Source organism: Corvus hawaiiensis, chromosome 5, assembly GCF_020740725.1.
Source record: "Corvus hawaiiensis isolate bCorHaw1 chromosome 5, bCorHaw1.pri.cur, whole genome shotgun sequence".
Taxonomy (NCBI): Eukaryota; Metazoa; Chordata; class Aves; order Passeriformes; family Corvidae; genus Corvus; species Corvus hawaiiensis.
This window is the reverse complement of record NC_063217.1, coordinates 9,941,401-9,963,619: the sequence shown is the minus strand read 5'-3', so window position 1 is coordinate 9,963,619 and position 22,219 is coordinate 9,941,401. Positions and strand designations below refer to the sequence as shown.

Here is a 22,219-nt window from a genome sequence, read left to right as displayed (position 1 = left end):
AATCTTTTCTCCCTCTAGTGGCTTCTACATTCCCACTCATAGGAGGTTTTATCTTCAGTATTGATGTAAAAGACAAAAACCTACCTCAATTAAAAGCAATTTAAGGACTGTTCTGCCAAATGAAGACTTAGACTGAGCCACCAAGTTGTAAAAATATGAATGTAATCCCATGTGGCAACTTTATTCACTTTATTCCGTGACTGGAATGGGTCCGAGCAAGCTGGGTAAAATAAGTTCTTACCACTTACAAAGGTCACAGGAAGCTGAGGATGTGTAATTTTCTAGAACACAGATCTAACGCACCTGAATAATGGTTTGTAATGGGCAGTTTTACCTCTTCCCTACACACAAAGTAAAAAGAAAGTCTGAATTTCTCTCTTATGAAAACAAACTAGTGCTCTAAAATGCAAATACAAATCTTCCCTATTTCTGCAGCACCTGAAGAAGTATAGAGCTATGTTCATCAGTAATGACATCCCCTATCTTCATTAAAGATTTAAGATGAGAATATTGTACAATTTCATCTCTGTGAATTACTCCAAATAACCTTTATGAGCTTTTCTCATCAGTTTCAACAGCCTTCAATAATACTGAAAAATGAAATTAAAATGCGAAAGAGGTTCTGTAGCCTCAATGAAGAGATTAAATGCTAAAGCCATGTAGGAACATTTTAAATGTGTCTTGCAAACAAATTTGTCAGTAATCAAAGAACAGAATGCCTATTTTATTATCAAATAGACTTAAAAGGGAAGACTGAGATACTTAGTGTTGGTTTATGCTGATGTGAGTGATAGAGTAGGTGAAACATTATTACTCTTTACCCACACATGGAGCATCTTTCATCTTGAAGTGTAAAATTTTCTATGAGAACTTAATTATTATAACCTTGACTTCCATGAAATAAGTGTTTCTTAAAAAAATCTAATCCATATTACTATCATGGATGACACTGCAGACACAAACTTATTACAGAGACCCCTAAAGAATTTCAGCAGCATCCAATGCAGTTGGTTCAGCTTCTAATGAGCACTTGGGACCAACATCCATCATGTACCTGCACCAAGTGCGGCATATAAAGAGGCCTTTTCCTTGGTCCATCAGCAAAGAGATCATGAAGCACACAGACTTCAGGGCAGTAGATAGAATCAATTCTTAAGTGGTTTGGGTGAGATATGTTCACAAATTTAGTGTTTCTGTTTGGCTAACTTCTGTCTGGTTTTTGAAAGTGTGAATCACCTTGTATTTAAGAACATTTGAAATTTAATTTTATTGCAGGCCTGGAAAACATTGCTGCCTGTAGCAGTGTTCACCTTAACAATACACTAATGTGTAACTATTATACATACTAGTTTATTTTATTTTCAGCACAAAAAGCATACAGTAGAACGTATGCAAAAGGTGTTTGCTTTACAGTGCAGGAAAAGCAATAAAAAATAATTTCTCTTTCCACACAAAACCCAAAATGTTCTGAAGTTCCACAGCCTAATCCCCAAAATGTCTGTGACTGATTGTCACAGCACTGCAAAGATTTAGTTTCTAACAGTATGAAACAACTAATGAACCTCTACTGTCGTCCACTTGAGCAGGGGTTGTATATTTTTAATCAGGTGAGAAAAAAAACACAGTTTTTCAAAACAGATTTGGATAGCATGATGGACATCTGAAACAATCATATAAGCAATACACAAAATTTTCACAAACAGTATTCTGTACTCTTTTTGTGTTGAAAATAAAAAAAAACCAAACTAGTATATTTAATATATACACTAGAGTACTGGTAAGGTGAACACTAATATAAGCATGGAATGACAAAGCTTCCTGAAGACTAATTTGGAGTATAAGATTCTGTCTTTCCCTGGAGTCAGCAAACATTTCAGATACAAAACTGCTATATAAGCATGGAATGACAAAGCTTCCTGAAGACTAATTTGGAGTATAAGATTCTGTCTTTCCCTGGAGTCAGCAAACATTTCAGATACAAAACTGCTACTGATTCTTTTAGTATCAGAACAATGGCTCCACTTTACTAGAATTCCAGTTATCAACAACAGACTCCCCTGAGATTAGTTCCCTCAACAGCAAAATGTGTGTGTCACAAAGGGTATGTAATCACGCTGAATACTCCTCCCACACCTTTTTTTGTTTTTTAAGTCTCCTCACTTTGTCTAATAGTAGACAAAACAAGTAGATGGAACAGTAATTTGGAATAAAATTTGAATTACAGGCTTACTGGCAGAATGTTAGATTTGTGACCTACCACTAACAACTAGGTTTTGATGTCAGTTTTTAACACACCTTGTATTGAGAGGTTCACTGGAGTGAAGTTTTGTAATAAAACAGTCTTATTCCGTGAAAAGTGTATAATCCAGGTTTTTGACTAATTATTATACCATGTCTCTATAAAAATAGATACCACTAAAATAACATTTGCAAGCCAGCCTTCTACAAAAAGGAACCAGACTAAAGATGCAGACTGTTTCCATTCTTTTGCAGCTGAAGGTCAGAAGAAACTGAAGTTGCTAAAATGTCATGCCTCCTTTTCATTTCAGTGCCACTGCAACATTTGGAAACAATGAAGAGACAAGAAGAAAAGTGAGAAAGGCCTAACAGACAATACTTCCACCAGAAGTACAATTCCAGAGCTGCACTCAAAGAGGAATATGCAGTGCCTCTGCAAACAAGAGAGAAACATATTATTTTCTTCATCTGAAATTCTGTAATTATATAATACATGTTTAAATTTTAATATGTAAATATTACTGTGTAAAAGTACCATAGGCAGATGGGTTTGGGTGTGGGGTTTTTTGATGCTGTTAAGAACCAATACCAACATATTCTTACCTTTTTATCTTCTTTAGATTTCCTGATACTGTGCGGAGGGCCAAATTTGTTCTGAATGCAGAACATTTTCTTAGACCATTCACTTTTGTGAGATTTTAGTTGCGGCTGACCAAAGCTGCCATCGACTCTGTACCTGTCAGCTGGAATCTTGCTCATTGGAGGGGGAAGGGTCCCACAGTTAACACTCGACCAGCCATCTGTAGAGTCAGTGTACGACTCCTGGTCACTGGCATTTCCATGCTGCCACTCTTGTAACACATGCACAGGCAACCACCTCTGATTGCCCATGCCTGCAGCGTTTTTCTTTGATGGGGGTACTGAATTTCGGGAGGAAACCAATGGAACTTCAATACGAGCAGAAGGGCTCAAATGTTTGCTTACATTTTGGGACTTATCATTCTGAATTACTTCTAAAGGGATGTTTCCCTCTTGCTCATGACAGAAGCCATTCCAATGGGAAGCAGGCTGATTTTGTCCCCTTCCTACTGGATTTTCCCATATGCTGCTAGGAATATGTTTACTTGGATTGGTCCCCAAATCAACCACCAGAACTCTATTATTCTTTTCTTCTTGGTTGAAATTTCCAATTCCACTATCACTGTTACTGCTTGTACTATTATTCTGATGAGCATCTGCATCACCATCAAGGAAAGCCCTCACACGCATTCCCTCGATCAATTCCCCCATATCCCTGTACAGGACAGAAATAAACTGCAGGACAGGTAGAGATGATGTTGGAAACTCCAGACAGCCATTTGTATCTGGATCCGCTGTACATTCCAGTCCAAAACGCCTTGCTATACCCTGGTGAACTTTATGATGAAATAATTCAGGATCCACCATAAAAACATGGCAAGATGTCCTCAGGACCCCTTCATCTTCCTGCGCCAAGCTTGCATCATCATTTGTCTGCATTGTAACTAGTCCAAAGAATCTTCTATCATCTGGGCAAACAGCACTGAATGCCAGTTTCTCTGCAGGATATTCTGCCACAACACCTGATTTGTCACTGCAGAGCTGAATACAGTCATGCATTATCTTCATCATCACCAGGGAATGGATTTTTTGCTCTGCCCGCAGACGTCTCATGCACCCACGAATGGCCTGCAAACTCTCAGTTTCCAGATTTGAGGTTGTTGAAGGAAGTTCAATGGAGCCTAAGTAACCCACAATCATGGCAACGTTCAAAATGCTCGCATCTAATCCAAAGTCTTCCGCACTCTCCAGTCCAATTCTAAAAACTGAATCATCATTCAGAACTTTGGCTATTTCTTCCTTTGACAGTAGGTTTGGATTGCTTACACTTTCATTGCCAGTTTCAGATTTAATAGCAGCAGAAACTGAAAATGATCTTTGTTTTGGTGCAGAATTATCTGAGTTACCAGCACAAAGAGCAGGATTCTCAAAGATCATGTTGAAAATGCCACCAGACTGCATTTCTTCAACAACTTTCTCTGCTCTGTTTATACCCAGAGCTTTAGAGTCAGGTTTGGGTTTCAGCCACCCCTTCCCATCATAAAAACCAACCTCTTCATCACTTGAACATGAATCTATATGACTCATCCCTTCAGCAATGACCATGTGCAGGACTCCAGAACATTTCCCTATAAGTTTCACTACATCTTCATGGGAGGCTTTTTTCACATTGATTTCATTAACCGCAAATATCTGATCTCCTGCTTTAAGTCCAACATAATCTGCAGGGCTTCCTTTCATCACACAACTGAGAACACAAGGAGCTTGTCCAGAAAGGGTAAACCCATAACCTGCTCTTCCTCGAGCAACTTCCACGCTTCTTATCCGTGGAGGAGCGTGCATGTTGAGTCGACGTTTGACCGTTTCTCCTGGTCTATACATTTTGGATTTTTTTCCTAAAACAGGAAAATTTTTATTTAGTCCAGTTTTTTGTCATGTTTCAAGAGTATCACTCCTTCATCTGATGAAGCTCTAAAGAAAGAAAGAAAAAAAAGACATTATAATTCTCATTGTATTTCAGTCTTTTTAGTACCCAGTATTCCCTTTACTGTTCAGAAAAATTGCTAGTGAACTCTACCACAAGCTATTGCCAGAGAATTAACGAAACACAGGAAACAGTTTGAAAAGAACAGGTACCACAGTCTTAATTTTACTGATAAGAAAGGAGTTACAAATGCAAATAAAGTGTCTCTCTAAAATAACAACGTGACAAAATGGCAAAGAACAGAATCCAAGTCTTTTGATGTACAGTCAGTGTTTTTTATACTAAGCATGTTATGTTTTCCCCAACTCCCCCACATTACCTACTATTCAGTTACCTTTTGGCATACTGCACCATTGTAAAATGCACCACTCCATTTCACAGCACAGAGAAAATCTTTAATTAAGCTCATCCATCCTTTCCCAGCAAAATAAAAATGAGAGCTTGTGCCCATCTACTCAGCTACACTTCACCCCCTTTACACTCAGTGTACAGAAACAGGTACCACATGTATCATGTAAAATAGATTAATTACCCCTACAGTTGCCTGTATCTCTCCACTGACTGTAAAAGCAGCTTAAAATAAGTATCTCCAACTTCCTTACATACATTTCACTTACATATGCAATGACAAATGGGCATTCAGTCATGTATCAGACCAAAGGGATCCAAGATCAGATTAACTGTTACACCCATCAATTAATCTACTCAAAACAATTTGTCAGATAGAAAACACTGTAAAAATGCATTTCAGACCATCCTTCCAACATCCATGTGTTTTAGTTTATCTTAAAAATTTAAAAAAAAAAAGGAGTGAAAAAGACACATGCTGCCAGTATTAATCTAGCCATGAGTTTACAATTAACATATAACAGCTTTATATGAACAGCAAGAAATAGAATATTTCACTGCATTTTGGTGTCAGCACTATAGTCTGGATGTCTTGTTCTAAATATACTCAGGCAAATTCCATTGTTTTAAAGAGGTTTCCCCCACTAAGCAGGTTAAAATGCATGAAAATGGCTCACACAAATAAAAGAAATTACAACTTTTTCAACTTTTGCAACTATCCCCTTCTTGCACGATATGAACCCTCCCTTCCGTATGTCTGGAGGATGACTGACAGAAATAACCATGGGACTGCAGCTACAAAAAATTGCAATAAACTCCATCTGAGCAAGTGAGAACTAATCTGACAATAATTACTCTGAGTTAGTCCACAGGCTTATCTTTAATTCAGTCACACTGTAACATACTTGAAGTGTGTAAGGTACTTGAAACCAAGTATTTTGCATGGATGGGGAAAATGCAGGCAACATTTTAGATAAATACATTCCCATAAACATAAATATACATACACACAGAGACAACACATTTCTTTATCATATCTAAAGTGCTAAATTAGTGGCGTCCCACCCACTACTCGCATGGAAGAAAAATGACCAAGAAATCCTACTGACATTGCTCTCAGCTACAGAAATAACAAAAAAAAACACACTCAGAATGTGATTAAATCCACAGCACACTACTTCCACAGTATTTCTGCCTGGGTTAGAACAAACAAGGCAATTACTTCAAAAGTTTTACCAATTAAAAACCAAACCAAAACTCAAATACAATTTAGGATGATAATCTTAACTACATACAAGCTCTTCGATTACCAAATTTAAGAAACTACTGCTGTTTCTCAAATATTCTGCTAAAACACAACTGCAGGATGTAATTCCCACAGGACCCTTCCAAACCCAAAATAGGACAGATTTCAAGATGCCAGAAGACATCCAGTTGGCTTTACTTTTTGGGGTTTAGTTTTTATTTTTTTGAACAAAGGGACATCAGGTTTTTATGTCTCCATGGTGCAGCTGTGACTATTCAGTGTAATATGGTTTTTGCAAATTGTTTTAATATAGCAATTATCCAGCTTCATTAACGATAGTTTTCCTATAATTTGAGGGAAAAAAAAAACAACTTGGCTTTAAGAAGTAATGAAACTTCACACTTAACCTTTGAATGGAAATCATAATATAGGAAGTGCTTTGCAAACATTTAACCAAACTTAACTCTTACATTGCTGTAAGAAACCCTCATCAACTTGCATCCAGTCTCATATCTTAAATGTAGTTTGACCCTTTCCTGATGGGGCTAAACTTGGGAACCAAGAGGTCACTGTGCATTCAGCTATCTCTAATTAGGTCTGGTATTTTTTGAGAATAATCTTTAAATATTTCAAGATATAGTTCTCTAACAAAAAAAATTTGAACCAACAAATGCCCAACAGTACATAAAAACCTGCTACCTATAAGCATGAATATATACATCTTTTAACTTGCTTTATAGTAAATATTTCTGTTCTCAGCTGTCTGGAGAACAGCCTAATGTGACCCCCAGTACCCTCCAAAATGCTGCTGTTAACCTGGTCATATTATAAAGCCTTGTACTATCTGGCACCTAAAACTGTGCTACTAGCTTGCAAGAGGAAAGGAAACAATTGAGAGTAGGAGATGATAAATAATCTCATTTTAAAAATATAATAAAAAAGCAGTTATTACTAAAAAAATTGAGATTCAATATTGTAATATTGAAGTGGCTGGTAAGAAAAACAGATTTTTTTCCAGCTATCTCTCTAATCTATAGAAGAGGCAAATCCCAATGCTGTCTTACCTCACAATTCCACATTTGCTAAGAGAGGTTTCTTTTTAACTCTATTCACAAGTCAATTTACCTACTTGCTTTCCTAACCTATGACCCTTACACATCAAGCATTTATTTTAGATGATAACCACTGATAATGAAACATCATTCAAAACCCGGACAATTATAAAAAAAACCCACAGGCCGCTAACATGTTACTTTTCTCTAATAATGATTTCCAGAGGTGTGAAGGCTTTCAGCTGTTACAATATATTGTAAACATTTGTAGGTGTAAAGTTAGGAAATAATTCAACATTAAAGGGTTTTTGCAATTAATGTGTCTATACACTAAAAAACCCAAAACAAACAAAAAAATACCAACCAAAGAAAAACTGTATTACTTCACTAAAAAAGTCACCTCTTCCCTCCCTCAGTACCTGAACATTACTGTGCAATTTTTATGCTAATTACACCCATGTCAAACAACAGTTCACTAAATTTATCTAGGAAACTTCAAGACAAAGGACAAATGTATCTCTTCTGCAAGAACGCTCAGCATCCAACTATGTTTTACTGCAACAATGGCATGGAAATGGAAAAAATATGAAAACAGTGTTTCTCACAAGCAGAGATTAGTTGACTGTCAAACTGTTAACAGACTAGTCCAAAACTAAATTATCAAGTTATCTAATTGCTAACTTTTCTTCTAATTTCTTTGCAGATTTGAAGCCTGGATCTAAAGAGACATGACACAGAAGGGGCACAAACTTACACAGTTCCAACGTAATCATGTCTGAATATCCTTTTCCTGAAATAAATTACCAAATGTGTAGCATATCCAGTGAAACAAAAACATAATTTCACTTACATTGATATAAAGCTTTGTAGCTTTATAACTACAAAATATTTCACAGAACATTTCAGGCAAAAACACTAATATATACACATTAAGAGTTGTTCAAGTATAGGAAACAACATAATTTGCCCATACACATCAGCTTTGACACAGAACTGCAAAACAGAGCAAAACATTCAAGTTTTCTGCCAGCAAACATTCTGGTCTACCATTTGAATCAATTATTTGTGGGGTCTAAACCACCAAAAATACTAGTTATGGTTGAATTGTACTGTATCCCACAAACACTGCATTTCTGTATGCAATGTCTTTACATATCCATGCTAGCTTTTCATGTCATTTTCAAACCCTCTACTCCAAAGAAAATAACATGTATTTGCTTACTTTCAAGGGAGAGAGGTGGTTTGTTTCCTGCTTCTGCTCTTGTTATCTCATAGCAACAAAAAGAACTGAAACAGGAGGCACACTCCTGCTATAGTCTATGTTAAACTGTAACTTAGCAGTTACAGAGGGCAGCGAGGGAGCCAGTGAAGTTCAGGAGTACATGACTGACCACCACTACCTTCCAAAAAGCCTCTGGAAATGAGCTGGTACTTGGCACTACAGGATCCATGTTAATGTGGAGAGAGACAGCAGAGAACTGTCTGGTTTCATTCTGTCTGGCTTCATTTTGTTTTTCAATACTGGGACTGTAAGAGAATAAAGTATGCAAAGTGGAAGTGCATAGAAGAAAGAGAGACAGTTCCCTCATTCCTCACACAGGTCTTACAGTAATGCAGAAGACTTTTCAGCATGGATGCCAGTTGTTGAGGCAGAACTGATGCCAAGTCCCTACAAAGCTCAAATGAAGTTATAACATTTGAATTCCACTAACTATTCAAATGTGGTACACGTTAATAGACAAGTTACACAAGAAATGTAACAGCACAACCTGTAGAAGACAGCTACCAGTTGTTTGAGAACTTGGGCAGGACAATGTCGTAATAAGAAAATCTCATCAGCATTTCACAGTAGGCAAGACAGATCATTATGTTTCCTTTAGGGGCACCTAGTGTGATCATTCAAAAAATACCGACTGTAATTAGTAACAGCAGGCTAAAAAATCGTTGTTAATAAAAAGTCTTCTTCCAATGAAGACAGTGTACGAAGTGTAAGGAACACAAACAGGACTCTTGCTGTTTTGTCTGACAAGACTCATGCGAGTAAGGACAAAGTTTTCTAAAGCTAAGTTTTCTAGTCATGCATCTACATTCAGACTAATTTATTTGCTGTATTTAAGAAGGTGGAAAGGCTTTGTTGGCAGTTAGGCACTTTCCCCCCCCTTCTTTACTTGCACATTCGCTCCAGAACTGTTGGGACGCCGCACAGAAGGGCGGCACTTGGGGCGGCAGCAGCGACACCCAGGCGGGATGGGCTCAGGGACAGCCGGGAGGGCTCGGGGCGCTTTGCCGGGGCAGCAGGACGGGCACGGCGGGCTCGCTGCATCTCTGTTCAGCCACTCTCGCAGCCGAGCTACCGCTGCCCCGCTCCCGGGCAGGCTGCCGGCACTGCCCTCGGCGGGTGCGGGGACATCCCGCGGGGACCGGGGGCGACCCGGGGGGCGGCGGAGCGGGCGGTGCGTCCGCCCCAGGAGCAGCGCCCCGCGGGGTTACCCATTAACTGCCCGGCTCCCGGGCAGCCGCTTCCCGGGGGGTGGAGCTGCGGGGAGGGGAGAAGCGGCACCTGAGCCCGCAGGGACGATTTGAAAAATCAAGCGGTAAAAGACAGGAGGGCACGGAACGCCCGCGACCCCCCCGGCGGGCGGACCCGCCGCCCCCTCCGCGCTGCGCGCCGGGGGTCGCGGGCAGCGCCGCAGCCCGAGGGGCGCCCACGGGGGCGGGCAGGGGCTCCCGTCTGCCCCCTCCCTCCCCTCGGCCCCCACCGTCGCGCTCCCCTCCCCCCTCGGCCCCCCTCCCGCCGTCCATCTGCCGTCCGCGCTCCTCCCGCCGCATCCCAGCGGGGTCCCGGGCCGGGCGCTCGGCGGCGAGGGGGATGGGAGAGCCGGGCGGGCTGCGGTGGGCGCTGCCCCGCTCGGACCCACTCACCTCTGTCCCCCGGGACTCCCGGCTACTCCGCCGAGGCAGCGGCTGCTCCGGTCACCGGGGAGACGCGCCGGGCTCGGCCGCACGGCCCTGCGGCCACTGGCTGCCCGGCGCTGTCAGTCACCGCGCTCGCCCGGCGGGGTGGCGGTCGGGTTCCCGGACAGAGAAAGGGGAGAGACAATACCCCGCGCCGAAGGACTACAGCTCCCGGCGTGCCCTGCGAGCGGCCAGCTCGCTCCGGCCGTGGGGAGCGGGCCGCGCGGGGCACGACGGAGCGCGTAGTTCGCAGGTCTCCCCGAACCGCCTCGCCTCGCCTCGCCCTGGGCTCCGGCGGGGCGGGCAGTGCGCAGGCGCGGGTTGGCGGCGGCCGTTCGAACGGGGCTGGGAGCGGCCCCGGGCCGGGAGCGGGACCCGGGCTCGGCCTCGCACCGCAGGCACGGCGCGTCCGGCCCCGCGGAGCCGGGGAAACAGAGCGGAACCCGGCCCCACCCGGACGGTGTGAGGGGAGGGACTGATAGCCTGCGGCTCGGGAGCGCAGGTGGCTCAGGGAGGCGCTCGGAGGTGCCTTAGACAGGTGTGCCGCGCCTTTGAAGCCTGGGAATAAAGTGAGACAGACCGGGCAAGGTAAAGGTACAAGAGGGAGGGAGCAGGGTGGCACTGCCTTTTATCCGGGGAGGCTGAGAAGGTAGATGAGGCACTTGGTAGTAATTAAGCACCTAAAGGGCAAAGCGTGTGTGCGGAGGGGGAGTTTTGCCGCCGGGATGGAGCAGGGCACAGACAGTAAGTGCTAAAAGTACACCGGAGACAGCTCTTCCCTTCAAAAGGGTAACTGGTAGCCCTTATTTAAATTACGAGAAATAGGAAGAGGGGGGGAAAAGGTTAACAGCAGTTAAGAAATTTGTAAGGAATATGAGTTAGAAAAAGGGAAGAATTAACCAAATCTCTAAGATTTTTGTGATCTTAGCAGAAGAATGGGATCTTTAGTTGTTAACATGTACGTGTTGAAATCCTTTGTATGTAGAGTATTTCATTTCATTTCTCTGTGTATGGGAAAACCAACACTGAACCTACTAGAACGAGGTGAAGAAGAATTCTTACCTTTTTCTGAGTTTTTGTTGGTTTTTTTTCCCAGTCTCCAGAGTGGGATATCTATCCCCCAACTCGCTGTTATGTCCATAAGATAACTTACAAATTGTAATACTGTGGCTTAATGGTTTAATTTCAGTAATTTGTCTAATTGTTATCCAATCTAGGAAATCGTTTCTTAATAACTCCTTCCTGAGCTGAAATGCTTACAGTATACCAGCATCTTCAGGAAAAACACAAACACAGGGCAAAGGAAAAAGCTCTTTGGAAAAACAGAGGATCCTGCTCCTGTACTCTGGACTTCACCTTCTCATTCTGCTGGTTTTTTCTTTGTCAATCCCTCCCAAGGAGATTTCTTCCAATCTAAGACATTTCCAATTGACATAGATCCTAGTTTTGCTATCTCTTTCATCCAGTTTTATGGGAAAAGCTTCTGAAAGGAAAAATAACCAAATAAAATAAGCATTTATATCTTTTTCTCATCCTCACAGAAGATGTCACGGCAGATCAGTGTAAGACTTCCGAAATTCTTTAGCTATCCTGTGTCCTATAAAAGTAATTATTAATTCCTTAAGGAGGATAAAAATTCAAAACATAAGGAAGAAAATTGAGGGGTTGATTTTTAAACCCCACAGTTGATTCTTTCAGGTGAGGTACAGAATTTTTAAAAATACTCTAGAGATTTAAATTTGCCCAGACAAGCTATAATTCTGTATCCTTTTGACTGGGAAGGTGTCACAGGCAAAGAATTGCATTCCACAAATCAAAGGTGTTGGTTTGGGCTGCCATCCCTTAATAGCCCAATTATTTCCAGCTTCCACCTAAGGTTGTCAAGACTTTGTCTTTTGCCACTACTTCTGTTGCTGTGTTACCCAAACGGGTCTAGCACTGACTTGCACAACCTCCTTGCCTACAGAATGGAAAATTGATCAACCACATATTTCAGTCTGACCTTGTAAACAGCTGTAACTGAAGAAAATCTCTTGGAAAGTGACAAGTAAAGTGGAATTTCAAGCGTCCCACAGAGGTATCTGCAGGTCCTCCACTGCGTCTTTATGGAGTTAATACAGAGAAATTATGCTTTATTTTGTTTCAAAGAGGACAGATGCTAAAAAGTGCCATCAGCATCTGCTAACTATAAACTAATTATTCCATGGCAGTGTCAGATTACCCCTTCCAAATACACTGAACCTGTTGTATTTGTGATAACCAACAGAATTGCTTGCACTTTTGTAATAGCACAGGAGCATGTAATTAGTCTGGCTTCACAGAAGGCTATTTTGTACTACAGCAGAATTTCCTATGTCAGTAACACTCAGGAACGAAGAAGTGAAGACTGACATGCCAACAGGTGTGCTCACACACTCTACTTGCAGTCAGAAAAATCCAACTTGTCCAGAATGAATTTAGTGCTTTGCTTCAGTGCTTTCGGAAATGGTGATTAAGACTTCATGTTATAATCTGGAGCAAGGTGATTAATGGCCCCTCAAAAATCCACACAAGGTCTCAGCTGTAACTTACTGTTTTCACTACTGTTGGAGACAATAAAGGAAGAAAGAGTGTGAAACAAAGTGATAAGGATTTGTGGCTTTGGGGTGTAAAAGCTTTGGTTTATAAGCCTAAGTAGCTTAATGTTGGGCATGCAGACATCTCAATCACACCGAGGGTGGCTGTCACAAAACAGCTTGTCAGGTTTCATCTGGAGAGGTTTACAATGCATCCTTTAATGGAGTGTGATTATTGCTGTCACAAACACCAGATGAGAAGTCAGAAAATAAACATAGTCCAGCATCTGATGCAAAGTCTGTGGTTTTAATTGCCATTGTTTAATTACCTTAGTTAAAGAAATGGAAGTGTTGGTTGTTCCAAAAAGGTTTTTAGACATACAGAAAAATCCTCACATAAATACTACTTTTATCATTTAATGTTTTCAACCTGTTTAAAATAATAAAATTGTACATGATTGTCAGTATCGAATGCTTGTTCACTTTACAAACATGATTCCAGCTTTCCCAGCTTGACTTTGTTCTGAACAGCAAGGAAGATTATGTATCATATACATTGTAGTTAGCTTGTGTTGGCCAGTTAATAAGTAGTTGGGAGCAAAATCATCATTATAGGACTTATTTTTTAATTCCGAGAGCTTGTCTGCCTTCTGTTAACCATCCAGTTCAAAGGGTCAGCAAAGATCATGTTTTTTTGAGGACAGTATGAACACACAGCCATCAGGATCTACCTTGGTTTACTAGTTCATCTAATATCTAGAAATGCTTTTCCCTTTATTTTGAGCATAGTTTTCTACCTGGTGTGAGACAGTCTTGGCAGTGGGAAATGGAAGAAAATATTTTTGTATAAATGCATTTTGGTTTGGATGATGGTGTTTCCCACCTTCGCATGCAGATGTACAAAAAACCCTTACAAGGAGCTGTGAAGTAGTAGATATAAAGGAGGGTGGATACTGATCCTGTTAAATCTTGACTGACCAGTAGAGGACATATCCTCCCAAATCCTATTTAGGGTTAAAAGGATTGATCCTTGTGCATCTACTTGGCTTTGTAATTGTGTCCTTACCTACTATGACATTTAAACATTTAGTTATATAGTTTTTGTGTTGAAAGGTTCTTTTGTGCACTTAAATATGTGAATGCTGCCACTTGCAAAATTGAAGGGTCAGATGGTAAACTGTCTGGAATATTTTTGGTGTGTGAAAACAGGCACAACCAGGTCATGGTCCTGACTGTGCCTTTGGAAAGCACCACAATATCAATATAATTATTTAATATCCTAAGAAAATTAATTCCCCTACAATAGAATGTGCGGTATTTATTTTCCCAAATTCCATTCAAATTAAGAAATTTTTGTAATCAAAAACTAAAAACACAAATTATTGTTCATTGGTGTCAATTTTTCTTTCCTTAACTATGGCTACATGTTGTTGAAGCTTATGTCATGTTAAAACTTCAGTGCTGATGAACAACCCCAGTATATAGAACCAAAACCTCTGCTAAAACATCTACTTCAAGGACACAAGCATACTTAATACATTTCTGTCAAGAACTGGAAACTCAGGAATTTTGAGTATCACAACCTGAGTTTGGCCTTACTTGTATCAGTGGAAGCACAGAAACCTCCACCCACTACTTCTTGTGGGCAAAGTTTCCTCAGTTCCTGATAAATGCCTTGCTGAGCCTAAATGAGTGTAAATTTATTTCGTATCGTATCATGGACACCTTCTAATTGTTAAAACACATACACCAAAATGAAAAAAATTTCTAGTGTATTTCTTTCCCTTTTTTTTTTTTCTCTAAAGGGATTGTTGGTTTTGTTTGTTTATTTGATCTTTAAGCCTTGAAGCTTTAATTTTCTAATTCAAAATTGCCTGACTAATTAACCTGGTCTGGCTTTGTGGCTCCATTGAAGCTGTGTCTCTTGTCCCACTGGGCTCATTTAAGTAGAGTGTCCCATTGGGCTTAAAAATGTGTATCATCTAGCAGCTGAATTTACATGTTCTGAAGAAGTACTATGTATTTTTGGTGCTGTAAGGGAAAGGGATATCTCAGGGAGGTATTCCTTGTGCCTTCAAGTACCATGCCAAAAACGTCATTATTATTTTGCAATACTCACAGAGCAAGCCAACTATCCGTGAATCTAAACAGCAAGCTAAATTAGGATCATTCATTATATTTTCCAGTGTTCTGTTCCTATGTCCCTCTCTTTTCCTCTTTGAAGTCATTTCCAGTGTGGCTCACAGGTTCACACACCGTACAAGGGTGACACATCAGGAATCTGCTGGCTGAGTTATCACTAAGCACATGTCCTAAGTGATGAGGTACAAATGTCAGTCTGAAAATGCCCCTCATATCCCTAAACCTCAGGAAAAACATGCTGAGAGTTCTCCATATTCACATACAATTCCATGAAAAGAAACTGAGTGAAAATAAGAGCCTGAGGCACAGAAGAGGTGACATGAGTAATAGATAGAGAAATTGACTTTGCATATTCCTATTTAACATAATTCCCTTGATAAAAGACCCTGGCTCCAGGACAAATTAGGCAGCATTAAAGTGAGGAGGAGGGATGCTCTACTCTCAGCAGTTAACCCAGGAATCAGAGAACACATTTCACCTTGCTCCAGTTGGTATGTGACAAAGTCAAGTCCAAGCATTTTTCCATTTCTGCGTCCAAGCTTTTTACCTCCAAACTTTGGAGAAGACAGAAAGTCCTTTTGGACCAAGTTCAGTCTGTCTTTACGATACCAGCCAGAGACACAGCTCTGCTTGTGGTAATCTGTTCTCCTGAAGTTCAGCTGACAAGGCATGGCATGACTGCAGTGACACTTAGGTCCACCTTAGCAAAGGTGCTTTCGGTACAAACAGCACCCATTCCTCATAACACAGAATGACAGGATTCTGCCCTAGCTCTCAAATCTGCTTTAGCTCAGACTGACTTCATCTTCCCCCACCTCATTACTAGATTCTGAATGACTTTTAAAGTTAGAAGAGACTTGCTCATTCCAGATAAAAACTATCGTGATTATTAGTATAACTTCATCAATTAAAACTCATACAAAATGCACTGAGATATACTTACATAAAAGAGGATTATTTTTTTTTGTGCTCCACCAAAACTTTGGTTTCATCTAAGACTAGACTTGCAGTTATTCTAAATGACCTTCTGAAGTAGAAGTTCATTTCTTAAGAGTCATTTTGGCCTTGACAGCATGTGTGGAATTCTTCTCAGTACCTTCACCATCGCTTCTTAAGTTTCTCTCAGAACTAGGTTAAGGTCTTGCCTCCTACTAAAATTTCAGTGCCATGGTAAAAGTTGAATGTTGATGGATTATTTATTTGAACATGTGGCAGCCTACTTCCTCTTTCACCTTTTTAAGGATACAACATCTGTGGTGACTTGCATGAGCCAGGTGATCCAGGCAGTTCCTGCTGAAGTCCTGGTGATTATGGCTGGTCTTCCGTAAGCATTCTTACATTCTTTCCTTGATAACTGGCATCCTCCAAGTTATTGCCTAGCATAACATCCTAATTTCATCTGAAATAGAAAATTAGCCTATGATTTCTTTCATAAGGTATATTTTTCTTGATAGTGTACTTCAGCCACATACCTTACACATCAAATGCACTTCCTTTTCATTTGGAGTGGGCAAGACAAAATCACAAGATTTTGCTGTGTCTCCCGCTAAGAGACTCAGAGGCGCAGTTGTACCTGGAGACTGATGGCTGCCTATAAGAATTATCAGAGAGTCATTTTTTTCTAGTGCTGATGAACACTGCAGCAGTGTTGAGGCAGTTCAAACTTTCACCAGGCACCCTGCTGTTCCTGGTGTTTCAGCACAGGGCTGTCAGCTGAAGATGCTGGTATCCTTCTGCAAGCAAACCATGATGCATGTGGGATGTTGCATGGAGTTCATTGCATGAATGAACACATACAGATAATCTTACAGAAGCAAAGTCTGCTTAAGAGTAAAGTTCTTCAATGTACAGTATAGCATTTTTAACCAGCTTCTTAAAATAAGGCCACAGATTATTCTCATGAGAATGCACAAACCAAATCACAAGAACTTCTTGGCAGCAAGGAGACACAAACCAAGTGCATAATTTCTGGTATAATCTGTAGTATGCCATTTTAACTGGTGAAATTCAGTCTCATTTTTTAGTTTATGTTAACCAATGTGAACTAGATCTAAAATATGCTTAACTCCTTGAATAGATGATCTGTAGATGTAAACCCTATGTGGACAGTTAGTTTTGTTAAAGATTTATCACTGGGGTATTTAATCTTCATTTAGTGAAGTTCCAAGTTAAATGAAAAGGAAAGACATAAAACCTTATTCATGTAAGTTTAAAGGAAGCATAGGCATTATAGTTAACTTAAGTTCATGCAGGCAAGGTCTTAGGCGTTCATGAAAGAGATTGCATTTGATCTGATTATATTGAATTAAAGATAAATTATATTTAAACCTCTAGGGAGAAGAATGAGGATCATGGAGAGTTTTTAAAGTAGTTTTAATTAATTTTCTAAATATGTTTACTTTGCAGTTCATAGAAAATTGATATTCTCTAGCTTCCTTTAGTGAAACAAGCCTTCCTCAAGCTGTGATAAGTGCTTCTCAACATTTAAATCTGTTGGAAATTTTATACCTTTAATGGTATGCACCAATTCATTTTTTTCCTTGCGATGCATAGCAATCCAGAACTTACCCCTAAGGTAACAACATACAATCAAGAATGTTAGCTCACTCCAAATTCAGTTGGGATAGATTCCCTGGGAAGCTTCCATGGAAGATGAAGGAACTTGTGAGTGCTGTCAGTTTTTCAAGGACACTCTCCTGAAAGCACAGAACCAGTTCATGCCCTTTAAAGATAAGGAAAGTAGGTGGAATAAGAAACTCTCTGGGCTTAAATGTGAGCTTCTGAGTCTGCTCAAAACCAAAAGAGAAGCGTATCAGAGATGGAAAACCCATTGAGAACTACAAGGGCGTTGCCAGGGTGTACAGATGCAGTTAGAAAAGCAAAAGCTCAGCTCAAATTGAAATTGGCCAGAAAGGTCAAAAAAGACAAGAAAGGGTTCTTTGGGTACATAAACAACAAGCAGAAGGAAATACTGGCCCACCGTTAAGCAGCAGAGGTGAATTAATCACCCACAATGCTGTAAAGGTGGAGATTCTCACCACACTCTTCACCTCTGTCTTCACCAGTACTGTTGGGCTACAGGTCCTGGGATCAAAAACCCAGGTTTATAAAAACACAGACAAACATTGTCAGTGAAAAAAGAGCTGATCTGTGAACTGTTACAGGAGCTGTTACAGGAGCCTGACCCCTACGAATTGATGGGTCCTGATGTTACACGCTCAAGGGTTTTAAGAGAGCTGGCTGATGTCATTCCAAGGATGCTCTCCATAATCCTGAAGAAGTTGTGGAGATCAGAGGACATCCCAGAAGACTGGAAGAAGGCTAATGTCACCCCATCAACAAGAGGGCTTAAAGGATGATCCAGGAAATTACAGGCCTGTCAGTTTTACTCCACTCCCTGGGAAAGTTGGGGAACAAATTCTCCTGGGGGCTATCACAAGTCAAATGAAGCACATGATTGGGAAAAGCCAGCAGAGATTCACCAAAGGCAAGTCATGCTTGAGAAACGTGATCACCTTCTGACAACACAATGACCTACTCAGTTGATGTAGGCTTAGCAATGGATGTTGACTCAAGGCTTTTGATATGTTTTCCCAGAGCCTCCTCCTAAAGAAATGGATGCACTAGGAATGCATTAGGATCTAGACAAGTGGTCCATGCAGTGGATGGGGAACTGGCTGCCCAGACACAGCCAGAGGATGGTGGTAAATAGCTCCTTTTCAAACTGGCAGCCTGTGACAAGTGGGGTCCCCCAGGGATTGATATTGGGCCCATGTCTGTTTATTTTCTTCATAAGTGATCTGGAGGATGGGATCAAGTGTATCCTGATGAAGTTTGTTGATAATACCAAGCTGAGGGGGAAAGTGGACCCTTTGGAAGGGAGAACCACCCTGCAGGAAGACCTGGATAGGCTGGAAGAGTGGGCTGACAAGGACTTTGTGAAGTTCCACAAGGACAAGAATTTGCACCTGGGGAAAATACAGTCCAGGAGTGCAGCACAGGTTGGGATCTATCTGGCTGGGGAGCAGCTCTGTGGCAAGGGAGCTGGTAGACAACAAGCTCAGTATGAGTGACCAGGGTGCTGCTGCTGCAGCAAAGAAAGCCAAGAAAGGCTGGACCAGGGTCCCTTCCAACCTCGTACTATGTGACACTAGGATCAGACTGAGATCTTACAGCCTAATTACAGGTAGTAATTAGTCAGCCCTAGATAACTGGATGTCACTCACTGTGGATGACTGGTCTGTTTTGTAAAGAACATATCTGAAATAATTCATCCTTATTACGAATGTGGTTCAAGAGACACCTTAAAATAAGCTGTAGCAGAATGAAAAATTTCCAGCCAGAAAAATTATGCATAGGAAGAAAATTTCACATCCAAAATGGCAAAGTATTTCAAATGTTTCTGTTAAACACTAAAAAAGATCAACACAAAAGTTTAATGATGTAGTCTCAAGCTTGCAGACACAGGAAGCATGCTACCATAAAATCAGGGGAAATAGATTAGCAATCTAGAGACCAGATGGTTAGTATTTACTTGCTGACATAACACCACCAAATGCTCCTAAATTTCTTTTTTAAATTTGTCTTTCACATTACATTATCAGCATAGGAACTGATCCTGCAAACATACACATAAAGATTTCAATATATTTATTCATTTGAGTAGTCCCATTGACTTTAGAACAAGAGACTATTCACAGAACCAGGCTGTCAACTTAGGGTGAGTCTACAGAGTTGTAAACCATTTGCCTACACCAGACTGGGCAGGCTAAGTCTGGAAAAAATATTAAAATCCTGTATACATGTTTTTGTTCTGGTTTTGTTCTTTGCAAGAGAGAGCAGTTTATGGAGAATATGATAAAAGACATTCCCCATCCATAAATATATCTCCTGCTTTGGTGGATAACTGTTAAACTTGGCAGGGCCTGAAATAAACTGAAGTCTTAAAATGCTTCTCCAATTTGAAGTCAAGGAGTAAAAAAAAAAAAAAAATTTACAAATATTTTTACCCAGCAAATTGTTAATACCAGCATAAGGAAATGTTGTTTAATTACAGCAGGATACCCCTACAAATTACTTAACTTCTCTCCTTTGTGAAAAATGTCCTTGCTTCTAAATATTTGTTCAGAGATGTATTTTCCTCTGGTGAGAAAAAAATGTCACCCCTTGCTCTACACTGTAACTTATCTGTCTATTCAAAATACACAGAATTTCACTAGTGTTAGCTTTTCATACTCTTTCTCCTTCAGCTTTATGCTTTTTCTTTAATTTTCACTTTCTAAAGTGTTGTGTTCTCTCATCCCTGTCATTACTGGGGTTTTTTTGGAGGCATTTACATTGCCCCTTTGCCCAACATATTTTTCCCCATCTTCCATCAAAATCTGCTTCTCAATTACTTGCGTGTTTCTCAGTATCTCCTTTTCTCATCTGCCTCCTCAGGTTCCTTTTCCTTTATTTTTCCATCACTTACAAAGTCACCTGCCTTCAGGCAGTGCATTTCCTCCTCTATTTAATTTTTCCATTTGCACCATCTGTGTGTGTATATGTAGTACAACCACTTCATTTGGTGAAAGTGATATCAAACTGAGTTGACCCCATTACTGCCTGAAAAATAAGAAATTGATTTTCCTATGCTACAGTTTCTTTGTTGATCACACTTCTAGAAGCCATGAGGGAGTGCCTTTAATGTCCTAGTTAAAATTATAAACTTGGGTAACCCCTCATGTGGTCCCCTTGAATACTTATTATACTCCGTACTCATACAGACACAGAAGCAGTGTCTCTGTTTTGCAAAGCCAGGAATCCTACCAAGAATTTTAATTCTAGGCAGGTCTTTCAAGTTATAATTTGTCTAAATATCACAAACATTCAAATATCTGTACCTGCAGCTAACTGTCACATACAGATGAAAAAGCTGTGAGTACCTTAACCAAAAGAAATCCCCACAAAAAACATTCAACCTATTTTTTTAAGTTAATGTTCAGTCTTTACAGGAACAAAAGAAACAAGAGCAAAAAGAAACTATGGGTAGGTAGGGAATTTTCAACCTGTTGTCAAAAAGCATTAGAAAAATTCTGTCATACATGAAACTAGTAATACTTGTCTACAGCTTTGCTGTGTTCACTCTCTAGGCAAAAACAGGGCTAGAACACAGGTAATCTGCAAGGATGGGAATAAAGCCTTTTGTTAAAGAGATGATGATGTAAAATTGAACTTCTAAATGAAACTACTAATAGTGACATTTTATACAGAAAAAAAAATCTTACAACTACCAGAAAACATCATTTCTTTTAATGCAGTTATGTAAGACAACGTTCAGAGTCTCATCTCGAATGCTTGTATCATTCTGGTCACTCCCCTTTAAAATAGATGAACTCAAAAGAGCAAAATTAGCAGAACAGTCATCAAAATCCTACCTTATAAAAGAGTATTATCCATCAGAAGAGTTGTATGGAACACAACCTCTGGCTCTCAAGAGTAAATGCTACATAAAGCAGCAAAATCAATGTTGATACAAGCAGAAGTTGGTATAAATTAATCAGGAATAATCCTAGAGGCAATCTTATAAACTGTAATATAAATCTTATATTACTGTCTGTAATGCAGATCTTCATATAATTCTGAGGACAAAACACCTAACTGATTTTAAGATACAGGTCCACACATTTACAAAAGGGAATGTATGACATGGTTCCTTGTGGTAGCAGACAAGGAATAAGAACATTTTCTCCATTCTTGTGTTCCTACAGATTTGGAGCTGTAATAACATGAAAGGAGAGGGGCTACCTACTCAACAGTACAAAGTTCAGCTGTGCTGCCATTGTTATTGCTCATTAATTGGATTTAATTGCTCTATGATTTAAGTAGATAGTAAATACTATTAATTCCTGTGGAGTCAGGGGCAAGTTTCTTCATATCTTGCTGTAAGCAAGTTAAAGTGTCAGGAAGCATGGAACATGTAGCTTACCTGAATCTGTGACAGACCTACATTTGAAATGCATAAAACTATCTTTGCAGAATCAGACACTTGACATTTTTCCAATCATGCAATCACTGTAGTAAAGAAGGGGTGAGGGAAAGTTACTTCACTTCTATTTCAGCAGCCACCATTTTCTCCAAG

The 22,219-nt window shown here is 40.2% G+C and overlaps 1 protein-coding gene and 1 long non-coding RNA gene across 6 annotated transcripts in view; one reads left to right on the top strand and one right to left on the bottom strand.

Annotated features, from left to right (window-relative positions):
• RGS12 (regulator of G protein signaling 12) overlaps positions 1 to 10,485 on the bottom strand; it is an 86,277-nt gene extending 75,792 nt beyond the window's left edge. For 2 of the 5 annotated variants that reach the window (XM_048303529.1, XM_048303531.1), the window contains exons 1-2: positions 10,370 to 10,485; positions 2,842 to 4,788 (exon numbers count right to left, since the gene is read on the bottom strand). In XM_048303529.1, coding sequence (XP_048159486.1) covers positions 2,842 to 4,698 — 1,857 coding nt within the window. In that variant the 5' untranslated portion in view covers positions 4,699 to 4,788; positions 10,370 to 10,485. The remainder of the gene's footprint in view (positions 1 to 2,841; positions 4,789 to 10,369) is intronic. The other 3 variants (XM_048303530.1, XM_048303536.1, XM_048303528.1) reach the window with 3 other exon arrangements.
• A 272-nt stretch (positions 10,486 to 10,757) lies between these two features.
• LOC125326587 lies at positions 10,758 to 13,421 on the top strand. Its single transcript, XR_007203905.1, has 2 exons — positions 10,758 to 10,990; positions 11,620 to 13,421. It is a non-coding gene; the product is annotated as an uncharacterized LOC125326587 (long non-coding RNA).
• Positions 13,422 to 22,219: the final 8,798 nt, after the last annotated feature.